We start from the raw sequence: 18,060 nt of genomic DNA, 5'->3' as shown, positions 1-18,060 counted from the left end.
TAAACTCAACAAATTAGATACAAATTCACTAAAAAAAGATAGAAAAAATGCTCACGCATCAATAATCAAGCACTCTAACCCTTAAAAAATATAGTAGTCCTCTTGAAAATCGACTGTAAAATAACACTTTGGTTATTTTAAAATTAATTGAAAGGATGTTTTGGTTTTCTTATAAACAAATTCAAAATACTAATTTGTACGCTTTAACTCTAAAAAGGTACTTAAGCTCTTTAAAAATAAAATTAAAGTATCTAATTTTGGATACAGTTAAAAATTGTAATTCTAAGAGGGTATTTTCATCTTTTTAAAATAAATTCTAGTAGAGTGTTTAGTTATTTTGAAATGAACTAAAAAGGTATTTAATCCCTTTAAAAATCAATTGAACTCATTCTACTTTATAATACAATCAAACATTGTTAATTAGTCGTATAAAGATATTTTATTCTTTTAAAACTAACAAGAAAACATTCTGATGTTCTTTTAAAAATGAAGTATAGGAATACTATTTTACTCCTTTTAATATAAAATTAAAGTTTTTATATTTTCTATCGCAATAAAAGGAATGCATTAGTCACCAAATATTTTGGTTATATTTTAAATAAATCTTGAAAAGATACTTTAATCTTCTTAAAATTAACTAACTAGAAGGATATTTTAGTTTTTTTCATATTAATTGATATCTACTAATTTCTAGCTAATACAATAAAAAATGTTTGTTAATTTTATAAAGGTATTTAAATATTTTTAAATTATTCCTGAAAAGCTTTTGTTTAGTCTTTTAGAAATGAACAATTTAGATATTTAGTTTTCAAAAAATAAATATGAATTAGTATTTTAGTCTGTTAAACGTAATTTATATCGATATTTTAATTTTTTTAATATTTAACTTTATTGTCTGATGACTCATACATTTAACCAACATTAATTAATCATATAAGCGTATTGTTCCGAGAATTATCTAAAACCGAATTGCTTTGAAGTTGAATGTGAGGTTCAAATTCTTTTGGGTCATTTGTCTGACATCTTCAATGAGAATGAATCTATCTGAGTTATCTGTGAATAGAGGTGGGAGTGGTACCTATAAAAGATTCTGATACTTAGATTAGTATGAGTTTTAGTCAAATTTTTAATAGATTGAATTCGAAGTATACTTAAAAATATTAGTGTATTTATAGTGGCTTAACCATCACTTTGTAACTTTCTCCTCTTTTTGTGTGGGTGATTAACCCCTTTATCTAGGGGTTGTTAAAATCTCATATCTAAATAATATATAAACATATTTGTAGGTACAGTTAAGATTCGCATACCGAGTCAGATAGATAAGGTTGGATGTATAGGTGTGAGTTTAAATTTTGGATACAAGTCGGATATATCAATTATCAAGTCCGGAATAACTACCAAAATAAATCTGGTCTCTTGAACTTTGTAGATTGTTGATTGGACTTTTAATAATTTTGGGTGCATGAACAGGTATCTTAATATTTTTAAAATTAATCCGAAAACTCCAAAATCTTGTTTTGTTTTTAAAAATTAAATATATGAGGATTTTAGTCTTTTAAATATTCAATTTTTTTAATACAATTAACCAACTTTAATTTCAACAGGATATTCTAGAATTAAAATTGAAAAATATAAAATTAAATATATTTATTTTATATAATTGAAAGCTACTAATAACTTAAATTTATTTAATATGTTTTTGGAAAAGAACGTAGTTGTGATTTTTTTTTTTTAAAAAGCCACTTGAATTTAGTGAATACGGCATCCTGGTTATTTAAGGGTTTTTTTTAGTGAATATGGCATCCTATTGGTTATTTGAAGTTCTTTTTTAAGTGAATATGGATGTTGGTTATTTTGTTTAGAAAAGTCAATTTTAATTTTTTTTTTGGAAGACAAAGCGACTAATTTTATTTGGCTCATTCTTTTGCAAATGAAAAAAAGCATGGTATAACACCATGAAATGGAGACTTGGGCAAAGATATTCACTGCTATGGTGTCAATTGAAATCGTAACCTACATTTTGAATTTTGAATTTTTTTTATTTCTAAAATTCACTAAATGCAGGCAACGTTTAGGGGTTTTTAAAATTTAAAATTTTTTTAATTTTTCTTTTAGCTTAGGCCCAAAACACAGGTTACGTTTGGAGATGGGCGTTTTTTTTTCATAGTCAAAACACAGGTTGCGTTGAGAAATGGGTTTTTTATTTTTTTGGGAAACCCAAAATGCAGGTTGCAAAACACAGCCCACTTCACTTCTTCTACTCCTTTTACTCTTTCTTCCATATTTGAATGATATATAGTGAGTTTTTTTTGGCATTTAATATTGTCAAAAAAATCAGATTAGATGAGGTTGAAGTTATGGAAGGTATTGCAAATATGCGAGTGTATTTTAACAGTGAGATTATATCAAACACACACAAAGGAGTGACTTTTGTATGTGAATGTCCGTTTTCATTTGCTATTTCATGTACCATAAATTTTGTAGAGTTACAAAATGGTTTGTGAGAACATACAAAGTCACATTTCGAAAAGGGTGAGCAATATTTTGTACAAAAGTCCTGTATAAGTATTTGGTGGAATGATACAGTTTCAACTAATGTCCATCACTGACGACGCATGCATGCAGCTGATGTTCTATATTATCAACAAACCCGATTTCACGTGCCGATGATGGAGTTGTACGTTGAGTTTGAACAGCATACGGGGATGGATGCGGTTGGCAACAATGTCAACGTTGATGAACTCGGAGATATAGATTGGGACGAAGATAACAACGATAGTGAAGAGGAGTTTGAAGCCAACTATGAGGTCGATGACGAAAACAATGACGGAGACTTATCAGGCAATCCGGCGATACAGAATGAGGCGGATGCAATTGTAAGCCGGAACCCCTTTGGCGTTCCGTCTTTTATGCGGACTATGGACCTCGATGCCATGCATGCCCTGGAATTTTCAGAGTATGCAAATATCGGTATGTTATCTTATGGTTATTAATTAAAGTTACCACTACCATTAATTTTATTTGCCTCGTACTAACAGTGGTTCCTTTGTCGTAGGTGAAGGCAACGCTGCGGCGGAAGATGGCGAGTTTAGTATCGGAATGAAATTTGGTTCGAGAGAGTCGGCGATATCTGCAATCAAAAGCTACACTATCTCTTGAAGAGTTGATTACACTGTGTATGAGTTTGAGCCGCAGACATTCTATGCAAAATGTAAGGGGTATGGTGCAGGGTGTGATTGGCTTATCCGAGCTAGCTTAATTCAAAAGAAAGCTTATTAGGAGATCAGAAGATACAATGGCAAGCACACGTGCACCATGGGCACGATTTCACAAGATCATGCCAAGTTAGACTCGGACGCAATTGCAGATGCCATTAAGCTGTTGGTCGAAGCAGACCCCTCGATAAAGGTAAAATCTGTTATTACAGAAGTTCAATCCAGGTTCAACTATACTGTGAGTTACCGCAAGGCTTGGTTGGCAAAGCAGAAAGCTGTCGCAAAGGTTTTTGGTGATTGGAAAGTTTCTTACCAAACTCTGCCAATATGGTTGAAAGTAATGACTGTGAAGATGTCGAGGTCTCATGTTCAAATAAAAATGCTCCCCGTTTACCGTAAGAGTGAGAAGGTTCAAGGTGTAAGAGTTTTGCACCGCATTTTTTGGAGTTTATATCCGTGTATTGTAGCATTCAGATACTGCAAGTCACTGGTGCAGGTTGATGGCACGCACCTGTACGGAAAATATAAAGGTGCACTTTCTGGTTGCGGTTGCACAAGATGGAAACCAAAACATTGTGCCTATTGCATTGCGATAGTTGAGGGCGAGACAGCAGACGAATGGGAGTTTTTCCTAACTAATTTGCGGAGATATGTTGTTACCGTTGATGGGGTGGGTATTATTTCTGACCGCCATACCTCCATCAACGCTGCAATAGCTCGCAGTGACGGTGCATGGTCACCACCAAGAGCGTGGCACATGTACTGCATCAGACACATTGGGTCCAACTTCTTAAGGAGGTTCAAGACTCCGTATTTGCATAAACTCGTGGTGAACACAGGTATTTTATTTTGCTGTTATGGTTCTATTCATAGTAATTTTGTGACATCTGCTTACGATTAAATGAATTAGTGAATAGGCTATTCTAGGACGAAACAGGAGTACAATAAAAACTACCAAAGGTTTAAAGAGCGGGGTGAGACATATACTCAATGGTGCAATGACATCGGTGTTGAGAGATGGGTGTTGCCATTGATGGTGAAACGTATTGAAACCCAGTAAATGCTAGTGCCGCTGCAGCTACCTTGTTAAAGGTATCGGGCGGATCGAGTTTTCAGGACAACAAATTTCTGTTAGCCTGCAAAAAGAAAAATGATAATTATTAAATTCTAAATAATATCAGTTAATAATTTATTCAAAAAAATTAACAACAATAATTAAACAGTATTATTATTATTATCTTAAAAAATAATAATAAATTATTAAAAAATAATAATAAGTTATTAAAAAATCAATATTTATTTATTAAACATTATTATTTATTTATTATTAGAAAATAATAATAATTATTATACAGTATTCTATAATAATAATAATAATAATAATAATAATAATAATAATAATAATAAATGGTAATTAAACAGTATTATTATTATTATTACACAGTATTATTTATTTATTATTAGAAAATATTAATAATTTATTATTATTATTATCCTACACATTATTTTATTTTTATACTACTGATGATGATAATTTTTTTTCTACAGGCTTAATAATAATAATAATAATAATAATAATAATAATAATAATAATAATATACCCAGTACCCATGATAACAATTATAATAAGGTTACTAATGACAATAATAACAATAATCATAACAATAATAATAATAAGACTCTGTTAATAATTTATTAACTATTACAGTTATTCTTATATTAAAAAATACTATAACGACAGAATTTTATTATTATCCTAAAAATAATAATAAATTATTAAACAATCCTATTTATTATTAAAAAATAACTTTTTAATTGTTATCATTATCATAAACAGTATTGTAAAAAGTTAACAATATACTAATCCTAATAATAATAATAAAATTAACAATAAATTTATTAACTAAAACATAAATAAAGAACATAAAAATCAATATATTCATTCACTATAAAAAAAAACTTACCATTTGAGGATGATCTAGATATTCAATAATATGTTTTTCAGGTAAAGTAAAATTACAAGACATTTTTACTTCTTCACCAAATAAAAACCTAAGTCTTCACTGGTTCTTCCTCCCACCACTTACCCGCCTTCACCCTCAACTCCAACCCTTTCACTCTTTAAGCTATACCACTCGCAGCAAGTGAAAATTTCAAACAAGCATAAGTGAAACGGTGTGGTCTGCGTTTTGTTTATAAACACCAGCTCCACCACTCTCCATACACGTGTCATGCATGCAGGTGGGGAGACTGCCAATCGCAGCTTGCAATTTGCCTCTGCAGCCTGCCAAACGCAGGTTGCGTTTTGGAGCTTCGAGGATGGTCAAAGCTGGGAGTCATGTCGGCATGTAGGTGGCAGGGACACGTTTCGAGATTTCGTTCTCCTCTCCTGCCATATGCAATCTGCATTTTGCAACTATTTCACTATTTCGTCTCAGGCAAAACGTAACCTGCGTTTTGCAGGTTAGTGACTTCACAGGTCCACATTTGTGGATTACACAACATGCTCCAACATACTAGCACATTGATATGAAAAAATTTATGCCAATTCAAAATTTAAATAAAATAGAATTTCTTCCGTTGTAAGTATAGTCCGAACTAGCAATGGATCCTCTCAATCAAATCTTAATTCAAAAGATGTCATAATCCAAAACAAATATAGAGCGGGAGTTTTAAATTTAGAGTCGTTCTCCATAAGAATTGCAATTAAGTATCCAATTATTGGCTATGAGAGAATAGGAATTAAGGTAGCAATTGGTAAGAAATTAAAGTACAAGAAATTGAACAAGCATGCAAGAAATTAAATTCAAAGCAATAAATCAAAAATAGAATTGAAATGGCAAAAAAGGCTCTTGGTAAGGGTTGGGGACTGAGGATTCCTATCATAATCATAGACTATAAACATGATAATTGTTAAGAATTAATTCCAATTAGTCTATCCTAACATCGAGGATAAATCAAAATGGCATAATTAATCTCAATCCACAAGTCTTAATCAACTCACTAATTAACTTAGTGAAAGACTAGCGTTAGTGGAAACAAACTAACTAACAATCCATAACTCACAATATTAAATGGACATCCATGACTCAAGTTCACCTAATTATCCAATTCCTAACCAAGAGTGTGAAAAATTAGACAAAAATTATAAGACATTTTATCAAACACCTAGCATGCATAAAAGGAAAAATATCATAAATTGCAATAAAATGAAAATAACAACTCAAACAAGCATTAAAGAACATAAAACATCAAAATTACATTAAATGAAATTAAAAGTAACAAGAGTGTTCATAAAACTAAAGTGGCATGAAAGTGAAATTAACAAAGAAAACTAAGAGATTAAAGGGATTAAAGGCAATAGAATATGAAAATGTAAATGAAATTACAATAAAACAAGAATTAAAGAGAGAAATTAAAGAGAGAATAAAGGTAAAAACCCTAATTCTAGAGAGAAGGGGGAGCTTCTCTCTCTAGAAAAACTAAACTAAAACATGTAAAAACCTAAATCTAAGTGATCCCCCCTTCATCCCTCTTCAATTTGGCTTGAAATAGCTTCAGAAATAAGTTGGATTGGGTTTTGGGGGCCTAGAATTCGCCCCCAACAATTTGCAATTAATGAGCTCACATGCCAAGAGTTGTGCGTACGCACAGGTGTGTGCGTACGCACACTTGCTAAATCCTGACTTGCGCGTATGCATAAATTGTGTGTACGCACACTTAAACTTATGTTCACTATAGCAAATTATACATCATTTTGAAGCCCCAAACGTTAGCTTTCCAATGCCGCTGAAACCGCCTCATTTAGACCTCTGTAACTCAAGTTATGACCAATTTAGTACAGAGAGGTTAGGACTGGCAGCTTTACAAATCCTTCATTTCTTGAATTCTCCCATTTTGCATGCTTTCCTTCCACTTCTTCAATCCATACTTGTCTTGTAAGCCTGAAATTACTAAACAAACACATCAAAGCATCAAATGAAATTAAAGAGAATAAAATTGAGCAATTATAAAGCTTAAAAAGCATGTTTTTACTTCCAAGCACAATTTAAGGAGAAATTATGAAATTATGCTATTTCAATGAATAAATGCAAGAAAAGTCAATGAAATCCACCTAATTAAAGCAAATAAATATCGTAAAATGTAGATTCATCACATCCCCACACTTAAACAATAGCATGTCCTCATGCTATACCAAAGGAAGACAAGAAGGGGAATCAACAATTATTCAATATAACTAACTATATACAATCTACGTATATGTATGTAACTATACTATCTAACTATATATATATATTTAATTAGTCTAATTAAATCAATTTCTAAGAAAGCATCTATACACAATCAAGGGCTAAAGCAATTATAACCAAATCCTATTCACAATTGAATTGAGTCATATAAAAAAATTTAACCAAACTTGCAAGATAAGCAATGATCATAGGTGGAAATATGCAATTGAGTGATTGAACCCTCACTGGATATGTGTATGCACTCTAGTCACTCAAGTGTTTAGAGTCAATCCACTCAATTCTTCTCCAATCATGCTTTTTAAGGTTTGTTCTTCATCTAACCAATCAACAAGTATTTAATGTACATATGCAAAAATCATAAAGTCTTTTTAAAGTTGTAATGGGGCTAAGGATAAAGGTAAGGATGTATATATAGCTAGGTGGGTTTACATTTGAATCTTTGATTAACCTAAGTTCTCACCTAACACATACACAATCTATACAACCTTAATATCAAGCTTAGCTACCCATAATCTCACTTTTACATCCATACACACACTCATGCATTAAATTCAATTAAATCACATATGCATTGATTATTATTGAATTTCTCATTGGGGTAATTTTGTCCCCTTTTCATTATTTCTCTTTTTTTTTTTTTCAAGAACATAATATATATACCAACTCATCAATGCATATGGTTTCTATAATATTACATGAGCATGTACCCAAATTTTCAACATTTTTCAATAAGCATAAAACACATTTTCATCACCCAAAGTTCCCACATTTTTTCCACACTTAAACATTACACACTTTCACTAACTTAAGCTATTCAAAGATTCAAAATAGGGACATTCATTGTTTTTTTTCGCTTATAGTTAGTGGTGTGCTCAATCAATAACAAAAAGGGATTAAAAAGGCTCAAAGTGGCAAACACGGGTAAATGCAATGGTAGGCTATTTGGGATAAGTGAGCTATAAAAAAATAATGGCCTCAATCACATAAATGCATAAAAATACATTAAACAATGAATATACAGACTTAAACAAACCAAAGATTGCAATCGTAGAGAAGAGCAACACACAATAATGAAATAAGTGGTCCAATGATGTAACCACACAATAAGGCTCAAAAACTCACAAGTTGTATGTTCTTTAACTCAAAAATCATATTCCACAATATATAAATCATGCAAGTTTCAAAGAATTTCAACTCACTTCAATTCGAATTTTCAATACCCTATATACAAAAGATAAGCTTCTTGGAAATTTCATTAATTGACTAACACTTATTCTATATATGTATATAGTGTGATTAGATGAAAAAGGTCAAAAATCCTAAGTTTAATTCCCAATTTCAATCAAAACCAAGATAGCAAGTATATAGGAAACCAAACTAGGTGCAATCATCACATCATCCAAATCACAATCATAACTAAAACTAAAAAGCATATGTAAAAGCCAAAATTAAAAGATGTAAAAATATGCATCACTACAATATAATACTAGGTTATGTATAAACAAAATTAAAAAGTGCAATAAACTAAGAAAGTGCAATAAACTAAGTAAAAGGTTCCTCAAAAGGATAAAATATATACAAAGTACCAAAAAAACATAAAAAGAAACTACACTAAAAGTGTTCGGAAATGAAGATTGTCACCCAAAATGCTTGTTGAAGATGGACAACCTCCCCACATTTAAGATATAGCACCGTCCTCGGTGCTCATGATCATGCGGAGTGGAAGGAGTCATCACTGTGTCACCTCCACCTTCAGCTGGTGGGTTAGGCGATAGAGTGGCTGCAAGAGTGATGGTAGTGCTGAAAAAGAAAGAGCTAAGTCACAAAACAGCATATGAAGTGAACAGATAATAAAAATTTGAATGGAAGCATACATGAGAATCAAATTAAATCAAACACAAATAACTTCCAATCAAATTCAGGACATGAGGAAAGCTAACTTGCTTGTTTAACAAAGAATAAAAGAAGGAAGGAGCATTGTTACTATGCACAAAGAAAAAGAAAACAGTTAAAAGTTAAAAGTTAATGTTAGTTGAAAAATAAAAAGAAAGTTACAAGTTAAAAGTTATGTTAGTAAAAAGGAAAATGGTTAATTGAAAGAAAAAAGAAAATTTTAAAGTTAGGTGAAGGAAAAGAAAAAGTTAATTGAAAAAGAAAACAAAAGTTAAACGTTATGTAAAAAGAAGGGAAAAGTTAGTAAAAGAAATGGAAGGAAAATCAAAATTTAGGTGCATAGTCACAAGTTCCTTGATTCCAAAAAGTTTCAAAACTGTCAAAACAAGCAAGTTTCTATTCACTTTTCAAAATTTCAAGATGCCAAAACAAGTGATGTACATGTATGTGTAGAGACATAATCAAGTAAATATCAATCACAAGTAAATTGGCATAAGTTTAAGCAACTTGGTGTTGGTAAGTTAAAAACATTTGAGAGATTCAAACACCAAATTCATATGAGGTATGAAAATCACATGGTTGAAATGAAAAATTGACAAGTTCATTTACTATGTGACTCAAGGCAACTTAGACATGGAGAAAATTGAATCAAATTCAGCCACATAGGTAAAAAGAAATCCAACCTTCTGAGAGCATGCAAAAGAGACTTGAATTTAAATGAAAACCAAGTTTATGGTCAAATCGAAACTCAATCAAGGTTGTTCAATCCTTAAAAATAACATACAAGATAAAACAAGCAAAGAGATTAAAGAATTGACCAAGACTTGTAAGGAGACTCTTGAGGAAATTTCCAAAACCCTTAAGCAAACAAGATTCTTTTTGACACAGAATTCCGTCAATTAGAATCTTGTTGCACCAAGTAAAAACAATATCATTTAATGAAATAGGTTTAGGAAAATCCGCCAACATTTCAGCAGTAAATTGACCTATATCCCAATTTCAATCAATCAATCCGAATTCCATATGAATGCATTACAATTAAACACAAAAACCAGATATGGATTCACATAAATTGAGCAACTAAGCTAACAAACAGAAACAAAACATCACTAAGCAATTCAAACCAAGCCAACCAGCAACAAGCAGCATTGTTTCTTTGAATTTAACAACCAACCACAAGTATTCAACATGAATTCAGACAATTAAGCATCCTAAATCAAGTGAATAAGTTCAGAAATCACTACTGCACAAACACTTCCAGAAATTTAGCAACTGTTACAAGAATGCAGCAAAATAGTGAATGCAAAAACCTCAGCATCCATCAACCAAAACAGAGAAGCAATCAACCGGATAATCACTCAATTGAGTAAACAACAGTTGGGAACCACCGGCCGAAGCACCAACTCAATTAATCAATATCAATGATGAATATTGAAAACAGATTAAGATAAATTCCGGCAGCAATTCAGCAGTACATAGCACTTTTCCCCAGTGTTGCTCAACCAAATCAACCCAAGTTCCAAATGAATGCGATAACAATTAAACTCACATGAATTCATATGAAATAAACAAATAAGCCAACCTACAGCAACAAACAGCAATGAACAATTAAGCAACCAGCAGCCATGAGCAAATAATGGCCTAAGTTACAGCACCAAGTCAACAATAATGCACAAAAAGAATTGATTCAGTTAGCATTCCTTCATTGAATTCAATAATCAAGTACAAGTAGGTAGTATGGATTCAAACAATTAAGCGTCACTGAATCAAACAATGAAGTTCAAATTGAAACTGGAACTCAGCATCACTCAGCAAGGATATAGCAGCAATAACAATTATGCAGCAGCCTCAAATAAATCAAATAAGCATAGGGGCATATCATCAGCGATAAATAAAGAGAAAATCAATGAAACATCAACATTTCCAAACAACATTATTGATCAAGACAACCCTAAATCCACTATCCAGCTCAGATTCTCTAACACCCTAGTCAACTAAGCATGCATTTCTAACTAACTTAAGCTAAACAAAATTAACTAGCAGTAAACTAATGACTGAAACAGCTCAATTACAGAAAAACGTGAACCTGGGAAGCAGAATTGGAACAGAGGAAGGGAAGGGGAAGAAGAAGGTTGATGATGGTGAGTGAACGGCCGGAGCAACTCAGCTGGCCTGGTGGTGAGATGGTGGTGGAGCTGCTCCAATGGCAGCAGCGGAGGAGGGGCGCAGCAAAGAAACAGGGGATATGTCGCAGCAGCTGGAACTCGCTTGAGACGAAGAAACAAGAGCTTGCACTTGCTCTATTCTTCAACCCAGAAAGAACGAGAGCGACAGGGGCCATGTCGGAAGAAGGTTCGCGAAGAAGAAGACCCTGTAGTCTCTGGACCTGATGGCGACGGAAAGGATACAGGGGAGCTGGGTGCGGATGTTTTGGGGAACGAAGAGAGGAGGTGAGGGTTGCGGTGGCTCATCGATGGTGGAGGCTACGGTGGTTTTATGATGGTGGGTGGAGTTAGGGTTCGGACAGGGAGTGGTGGTGACGGGCGGGAACGCCGGTAAGGACGCGGCAACGAAGGTTGGGTGTCACGACTGTTTGGTGGCAGACGAGAGGAGACCCAGGAATGGAGAAGGTGGCCGCTGCTGCTCTGGGCTTTGGCGGAGAGGAGGAGCTGGCGCTGTGGTTTTCTGGCTCAGCGGAGGTGAGAAGAGGGGAAGAAGAGAAAGGGGCGCGGCGAAGGTGGATTATCGCCGGCGGTGATGGTTGGCGGAGGCTGTGGTTCTGCAACGCGGAGAGAGGAGAAGAGGGTTGGGCAAGGGAAAGAAGATGAAGAGAAAAGGGAGGTCGCTGACTGGAGGCTGAAACAGGGATGGATGATGATGATGGTGAAGAAGATGGAAGTTGAAACGGAGAAGCTGATGGCTGTTGGGTGGCTCAGAGAAGAAGAAAAGAAAGGAGAAGGGAAGAGCAGGGGGATGCAGAAGCACATAGCTTGCGGGTGCCCCCATCTAGGGCTGGAAGTGAGTCAAGCTAGCTTAGAACTCGACTCATTAATAGTTCGATAAGCTGAACTCGTGAGCGAAGTTTGAGCTTAGAATTGAGCTCGTAAAATAAATGAGTCGAAGTTAAACTTGGATAAATTCAGCTCATTAGCTCTAGCTTAATTATATATATATATATATATATATATATATATATATATATATATATATATATATTAACACACATATTCTATATGTATTTAATATATACTTTTTTTTATTATATATATACATATAAAATAGTAATTATTTTTGTTCGGATACTGATGCCGAACTTCCCGTCAGTGCCGAGTTTTACGTCGATCTTCTAATGGTTGATACGAGTCCGACGATCTGGCAGGTCGAATTGTATCCTGAAGAATCTAGATCCGAGCGTGGTACTTGCAAAAAAAGTCTCTGACGCCCAAGTCAGTAAAGTAAAAGATCATATAGAGGTGAATAATAATGAGCGAGGTTGTGTTGTGAACATATTAGGTCTCTTTTTTCCCGTCCCCTTGTTTAGTTCCTCGACTTTGGCTTTATAGCGTAATTTGTTTAGTGGTCCATTGGTCGCCGAGATTCTTGTTTGTTGTGGCCCGAGATTGAGTGGGAAGTTTGAATCTGAGATCTGCGGGACATGATTTGTTGAATTTGAGACGTTGAGCCGAGGTATAGTTCGGTCTTATCCGATTTATGGAGGTGCAGTACACAGCCCCCAAACTTGACTTGATGCGGAAGTTGAGCTTATTATTGTGCTTTTATACCTCGGCGTAGTAAGATATCTTAGAGCCCCCAAACTCAATGCGCGTGCCAAGCTTGGGTTTATGTTTTTTGTGGGAATTTGAAAGTGAAAAATTGGTTTAGATTTTTTTTTGTGACACCTTGTAAACTGGGCTGTAATAAATTGTTTGTCTTTACCGTGTTGAAATTGAACCGTTTTGCATGTGGGCACGTGAATGTTGTTTCCACTTCCCACTAAGATAGTGGGCTTGTAATTAAACCTATATCCTTAACAAAATGTAATTTCAGTTCGTAAAAAAGTGTGGCTAGTTCCCAAGAGTCATGTCTTCCAGAGGTTAGTTTGCTTGTCTCTTGGCTTCATCTGTTCTATTTCATTTCTTCCCTTCTTACTGTTTCCCAAAGAAAAATGGCTAGACAAAAAGAGAAAGAAAAAATTAAGGTAGTTGAAGTGAATAAGGATAACCCTTACCATTGGGTTCACGAAGATGTAAAGACTCGTGCTTCTTCGTTTTGTGATTATGTGTATGTTCGTTCTCTGGGTATTGAGGGGTTTGTTAGGGTTGGTTCGAATGTTCGAGTTGAGCTGCTTCCTTGTTCTAGCGAGGAACGGGTTTGTGAGAGACGAAGGACTGGAGCTATTTCTATATGTATGATCCCTGCTTGACTGAGTTGTGTGTACGTTTACCTTTTTCAGATTTTGAGTGTAAGATTTTGACCCAATTAAACTGTGTTCCGTCGCAGTTACACCCAAATTCGTGGGCCTTCGTGCGAGCTTTCAAAGTATTGATGAATTTCCTTGCTTTTCCCCCTTCGTTAAATATCTTCTTTTCTTTGTTCCAATCTAAAGGTGTCCGTAAAGGGTTGTGGGTCTGTTTGAGTAGTTATCCTGGTCGCTCCTTATTTTTGTTATATAAGTCTTCTTTTAAAAATTTCAAGTCAATGTTTGTCAAAGTTCGGTCGGTGGAGTCTGTGTACCCGTTTTACCTGGATGATGAAATGATAGAGAAATTTTCTTTGTTTTGGTGTTCGGAGCCCTTACAAATTCTAAAGGCCGACGAGAGGAGTGAGGAGGAGGATTGCTTATTAGAGTATCTTATTGAAAATTTTGCTAAGGGAGATTGTTTGTGTATTCCCGATTTGTTAAAATTTGATGTTGAAAGTGACGTGACTGGACTGGAATTGTATATAGGTAAATGAAACTTTTTGCGTATGTTCTTTTTGGTTTTGTAGTTGTTGATTTTGGGTTTCTCTGTTTTTGATGTTTTGTAGGTAGTAAGTTGCCGAATCTGAACTCGACTAAGTTCCAAGCTTATTTGAAGAAGAAGGGTGAAAAAGGCAAAAGCGTTTCTGGTTTGGTAAAAGACACGGAGGGTGATGCTGCTTTTTCTGCTGCCCCAATCCCCCTTCTTCAAAGAGGAGGAAGACTGAATCTGATAGATCTTTAGAGGTTATTTCTGAGGGTGACCAGAATCCAGCTGTGAAATCTGTTTTCGAGCGACAGCGTCGTTTGCACGGTTTTCTGCCTGGTGCTAATTCTCATTCCCTCTGGAGTGACCAATTTCCCCTTGTTGAACTTGCAGATCGTGTCTCCCAGTATCCTGGAAACATGGTCCTGACTCGTCGGGTAGGGCTTGAAGGGATGGGCAAGTTTATTCAGGTATTCTGTTTTCCTGCATTCTTTTTGTCCTTTGTTTTACTTTGCATAGTTGTATTGAGTTCTGCGATTTCACAGATTGTTGCTTCTCGGTTGCTATGTATTGGTCGCACAACTGAGCTTTTAAGCTCCGAGCAGCGTGATGCGGCCGAGAAAGCTGCCTCTCTTGAGCATTTATTAAAGGAAAAGGAAAAAGTTATTGTTAATGTGATTGGCAAGATGAAGGAGAGGGAGGATGAAGTAGTGGCTTTGAATGAGCGGGTCAAATTGCTGAAGAAAGAGAAAGAAGATGAGGTGGGTCGTCTTCAGGAGCAAATTAGAGTGCTCCAGGCAGATTTCAAAGAGAATAATAAGGTTAAGGGCGAAATGACTGCTCGCCTGAATGAGCTTGAAGATGAAAAGATGGACATGTTCATTGCTGGGTTTGACCATGCTGTTAGCCAAGTATCATTGTTCTCTCCGACTTTTGATGTCGGGAAGCTCAATGTGGCAAAAATCGTTGTAGACGGTCGTCTGGCCGATGATGAAGGCGTTGAAGATTAGGCTGAAAGTGTCCCTCCCCCTTGATGTAATATTTTTATGTTATTTTGTAATTCTCCGTTTTTGATTGGAGTATTTTGAACTTGAATTGTCGACTTGTTGTTTGTCGGCTTTTGACTTTGTGGATATTTGTACTAGCTCTTCGTATGCTAGTCGTTTCGTTAATAGATGTTCGTATGCTTGACTATTGTTTCCGACTTCGTAGGATCGGTTTGTTATGAGTTTTGTTGGGCTTGTTTATTTGATATACGTTCCATACTTTTTAAGAATGCATAGATATGATGAAAATGAATTTCTATTGATCTGAATTGACATATGAGATGGTCGGCCTCGTTAAAACCTGTCCGAGTAAAACCCTCCTTAGGGAAAAACCTCGTGATCAAGAAAAAGAGTACTTAACCAGCTCATTTTCGTGTTGAAATATTCAACTGTAGTACATTTTTAGTGATGAAATGTTCCAAGTGTTTGGGAGCGACACTCCTTCTAACGTTTCCAGGCAGTACGCTCCTTTTCCGACCACTTTAGAAATTCTGAAAGGACCTTCTCAGTTTGCAGCTAGCTTCCCCTGTCCTAGTGGTTTTCAGACTTCTTCCATCTGTCTCAGGACTAGGTCTCCTTCTTGCAATTTTCTCGGTCTTACCCTTTTGTTATATTGTTTCCTCATGATTGCTTGCATTGCCTGTTGCCTTAGTTCGGCTCGACTTCGTTCTTCATCAATGAGGTCGAGCTCGACCATTCTATTGGCTGAGTTGCTGCTTTCGTTGAAATACTCGGTTCTACTGGATCCTTGGCTTATTTCGATTGGTATCATGCATTCTGCGCCGTATACTAGTCGGAATGGGCTTTCATTTGTTGTCGTTTATGGTGTTTTATTATAGCTCCATAGCACTTCTGGTATGAGTTCGGCCCATCATTCTTTGGCATCTGTTAACTTCTTTTTTAGTGCCTATAAGATGACTTTGTTAGCTGCCTCTGCAAGCCCGTTTGTTTGTGGGTGCTCGACAAAGGAGAAATAATGTTTGATATGCAAGTCTTCGAGGTATGATGCGATTTTTTTATCCGTGAATTGTCTGCCATTATCGGATACGATCTCCCTAGGTAAACCGAATCTGCATATGATTGACTTCCAAATAAAATTTTGTACCTTTTCGGCTGTGATCCTTGCCAGAGGTTGTGCTTCGACCCATTTTGTGAAGTAATTAATAGCTACCAGTAGAAATTTTACCTGTCCTGTAGAGATCGGGAATGGTCCCAGTATGTCCATTTCCCATTTGTGGAAAGGCCAGCTGATAGTCGATGTGTGCAGGAGTTCGGCTGGGTTGTGGATGAGTGGCGCACACTTCCGACATGCGTCGCAGCTTTGTACTTTCTTTCTGCAGTCTGTTTGGATCGTTGGCCAATAGTAACCAGCTCGGAGTATCCTCTTAGCTAGGCTTCTGCTTCCAATATGGTTTCCACAGATTCCGTCATGTAATTCGTTCATGGCGGTTTCAGCTTCTATTGGTCCGAGACACTTCAAAAGGGGTTTAGAAATTCCTCTTTTGTATAGTTCGGTTCCCAGTAGGGTGTATTGGTTCGCCTTATATCTTAGTGTCTTGGGTGTCTCACCTTCAGGTATCTCTCCGTCCTTTAGGTAGGCGATGAATAGTTCTCGCCAATCTTCTTGTCCCTGTGAGATACTGAAAACAGTTTTTGTATCTAAACTTGTTTCTGTTAGTGTAAGGTGGTGGAGCTTATCTGTTTGCTCGGTCATCCTATGTGTTGCTAATTTGGATAAAATGTCAGCTCTTTGGTTTTGATCTCTAGGTATATGTAGTATTTCAAAATTTTGAAAGGAGTCCACTAGGGTTTTGACCAAGTTCAAATATTTTTCTAATAGTGTGTCGCGTACCTGAAATTGGCCGTTTACCTGTTATACTACAAGTAATGAGTCGCAATGCACGGTTAAGTTGGAGATCCCTACTTCTTTGGCCAATCGCATGCCTGCTAGTAATGCCTCATATTCGGCTTGGTTGTTTTTTGCTTGGAAGAGGAATTTGATTGACTGCTCGGCCTGAACTCCTTCATCGTCTTTTAGGAGGATTCCTGCTCGGCACCCGTTTTCCTTTGATGCTCCATCCACGTATAATTCCCATACTTTGGGGTGTTCTACTTTGTCTGTGAATTCTGTCACAAAGTCGGCCAATGCTTGAGCCCTCGGTGATCCCCTTGATTGGTATGATATGTCAAATTCAGAAAGCTCCATCGCCCATTTCGTCATCCGTCCTGCTAAGTCTGGTTTAGATAGTATCTATCGCAGGGGGTGTCCCGTGCGTACTATGATCGGATGTGTTTGGAAGTAGTGCCTTAGGCGCCGAGGAGTAATTACCAAAGTGAATGCTAGCTTGTAAGACTTTGCTTACAAAGTATACTGAGTGTTGTTCTTTTCCTGTTTTTGTTACAAGTACAGAACGGACGGTGTTAGCTGAAATTGAAAGGAAAACTAGTAGTGGTTTACCTTGTTCTGGTTTCTGCAGAATGGATGGTGATCCCAAGATTTGTTTGAATTCGGAGAATGCTTTTTCACAATCATTCGTCCATAGGAATTTTTCCGATTTTTTCATGATCTTGAAGAAGTGGTACGATCTCGTAGCTGCGGCCGGTAGGAATCTTGATAAGGCGGCCAGGCATCCTGTTAATCGTTGTACTTCTTTGATTGTTTTTGGTGCTTGCATATTTAAGATGGCTTGACACTTGTCTGGATTGGCCT

General features: G+C 35.8%; 1 protein-coding gene and 1 long non-coding RNA gene across 3 annotated transcripts; one reads left to right on the top strand and one right to left on the bottom strand.

Moving 5' to 3' along the window:
* Nucleotides 1–3,315: 3,315 nt before the first annotated feature.
* Nucleotides 3,316–5,683, top strand: LOC140183542 (uncharacterized). The gene is made up of 3 exons (XM_072231990.1): nucleotides 3,316–4,054; nucleotides 4,133–4,271; nucleotides 5,422–5,683. Exons 1-3 carry the CDS (start codon nucleotides 3,316–3,318, stop codon nucleotides 5,681–5,683), a joined length of 1,140 nt encoding a protein of 379 aa, XP_072088091.1.
* A 766-nt stretch (nucleotides 5,684–6,449) lies between these two features.
* LOC112790861 (uncharacterized) lies at nucleotides 6,450–12,383 on the bottom strand. Of its 2 annotated transcripts, XR_011880079.1 has the most exons (3): nucleotides 11,445–12,383; nucleotides 9,107–9,265; nucleotides 6,450–7,168 (listed from the first exon to the last, which is right to left on the bottom strand). It is a non-coding gene; the product is annotated as an uncharacterized lncRNA (long non-coding RNA). The 2 variants fall into 2 exon arrangements; XR_003196948.3 differs by lacking the exon at nucleotides 6,450–7,168 and having other exon boundaries at nucleotides 8,914–9,265.
* Between the last annotated feature and the right edge of the window lie 5,677 nt (nucleotides 12,384–18,060).

This window comes from Arachis hypogaea, chromosome 3 (genome assembly GCF_003086295.3).
Source record: "Arachis hypogaea cultivar Tifrunner chromosome 3, arahy.Tifrunner.gnm2.J5K5, whole genome shotgun sequence".
NCBI classification, from domain to species: Eukaryota; Viridiplantae; Streptophyta; class Magnoliopsida; order Fabales; family Fabaceae; genus Arachis; species Arachis hypogaea.
This window is presented reverse-complemented; position numbering and strand designations above follow the sequence as displayed.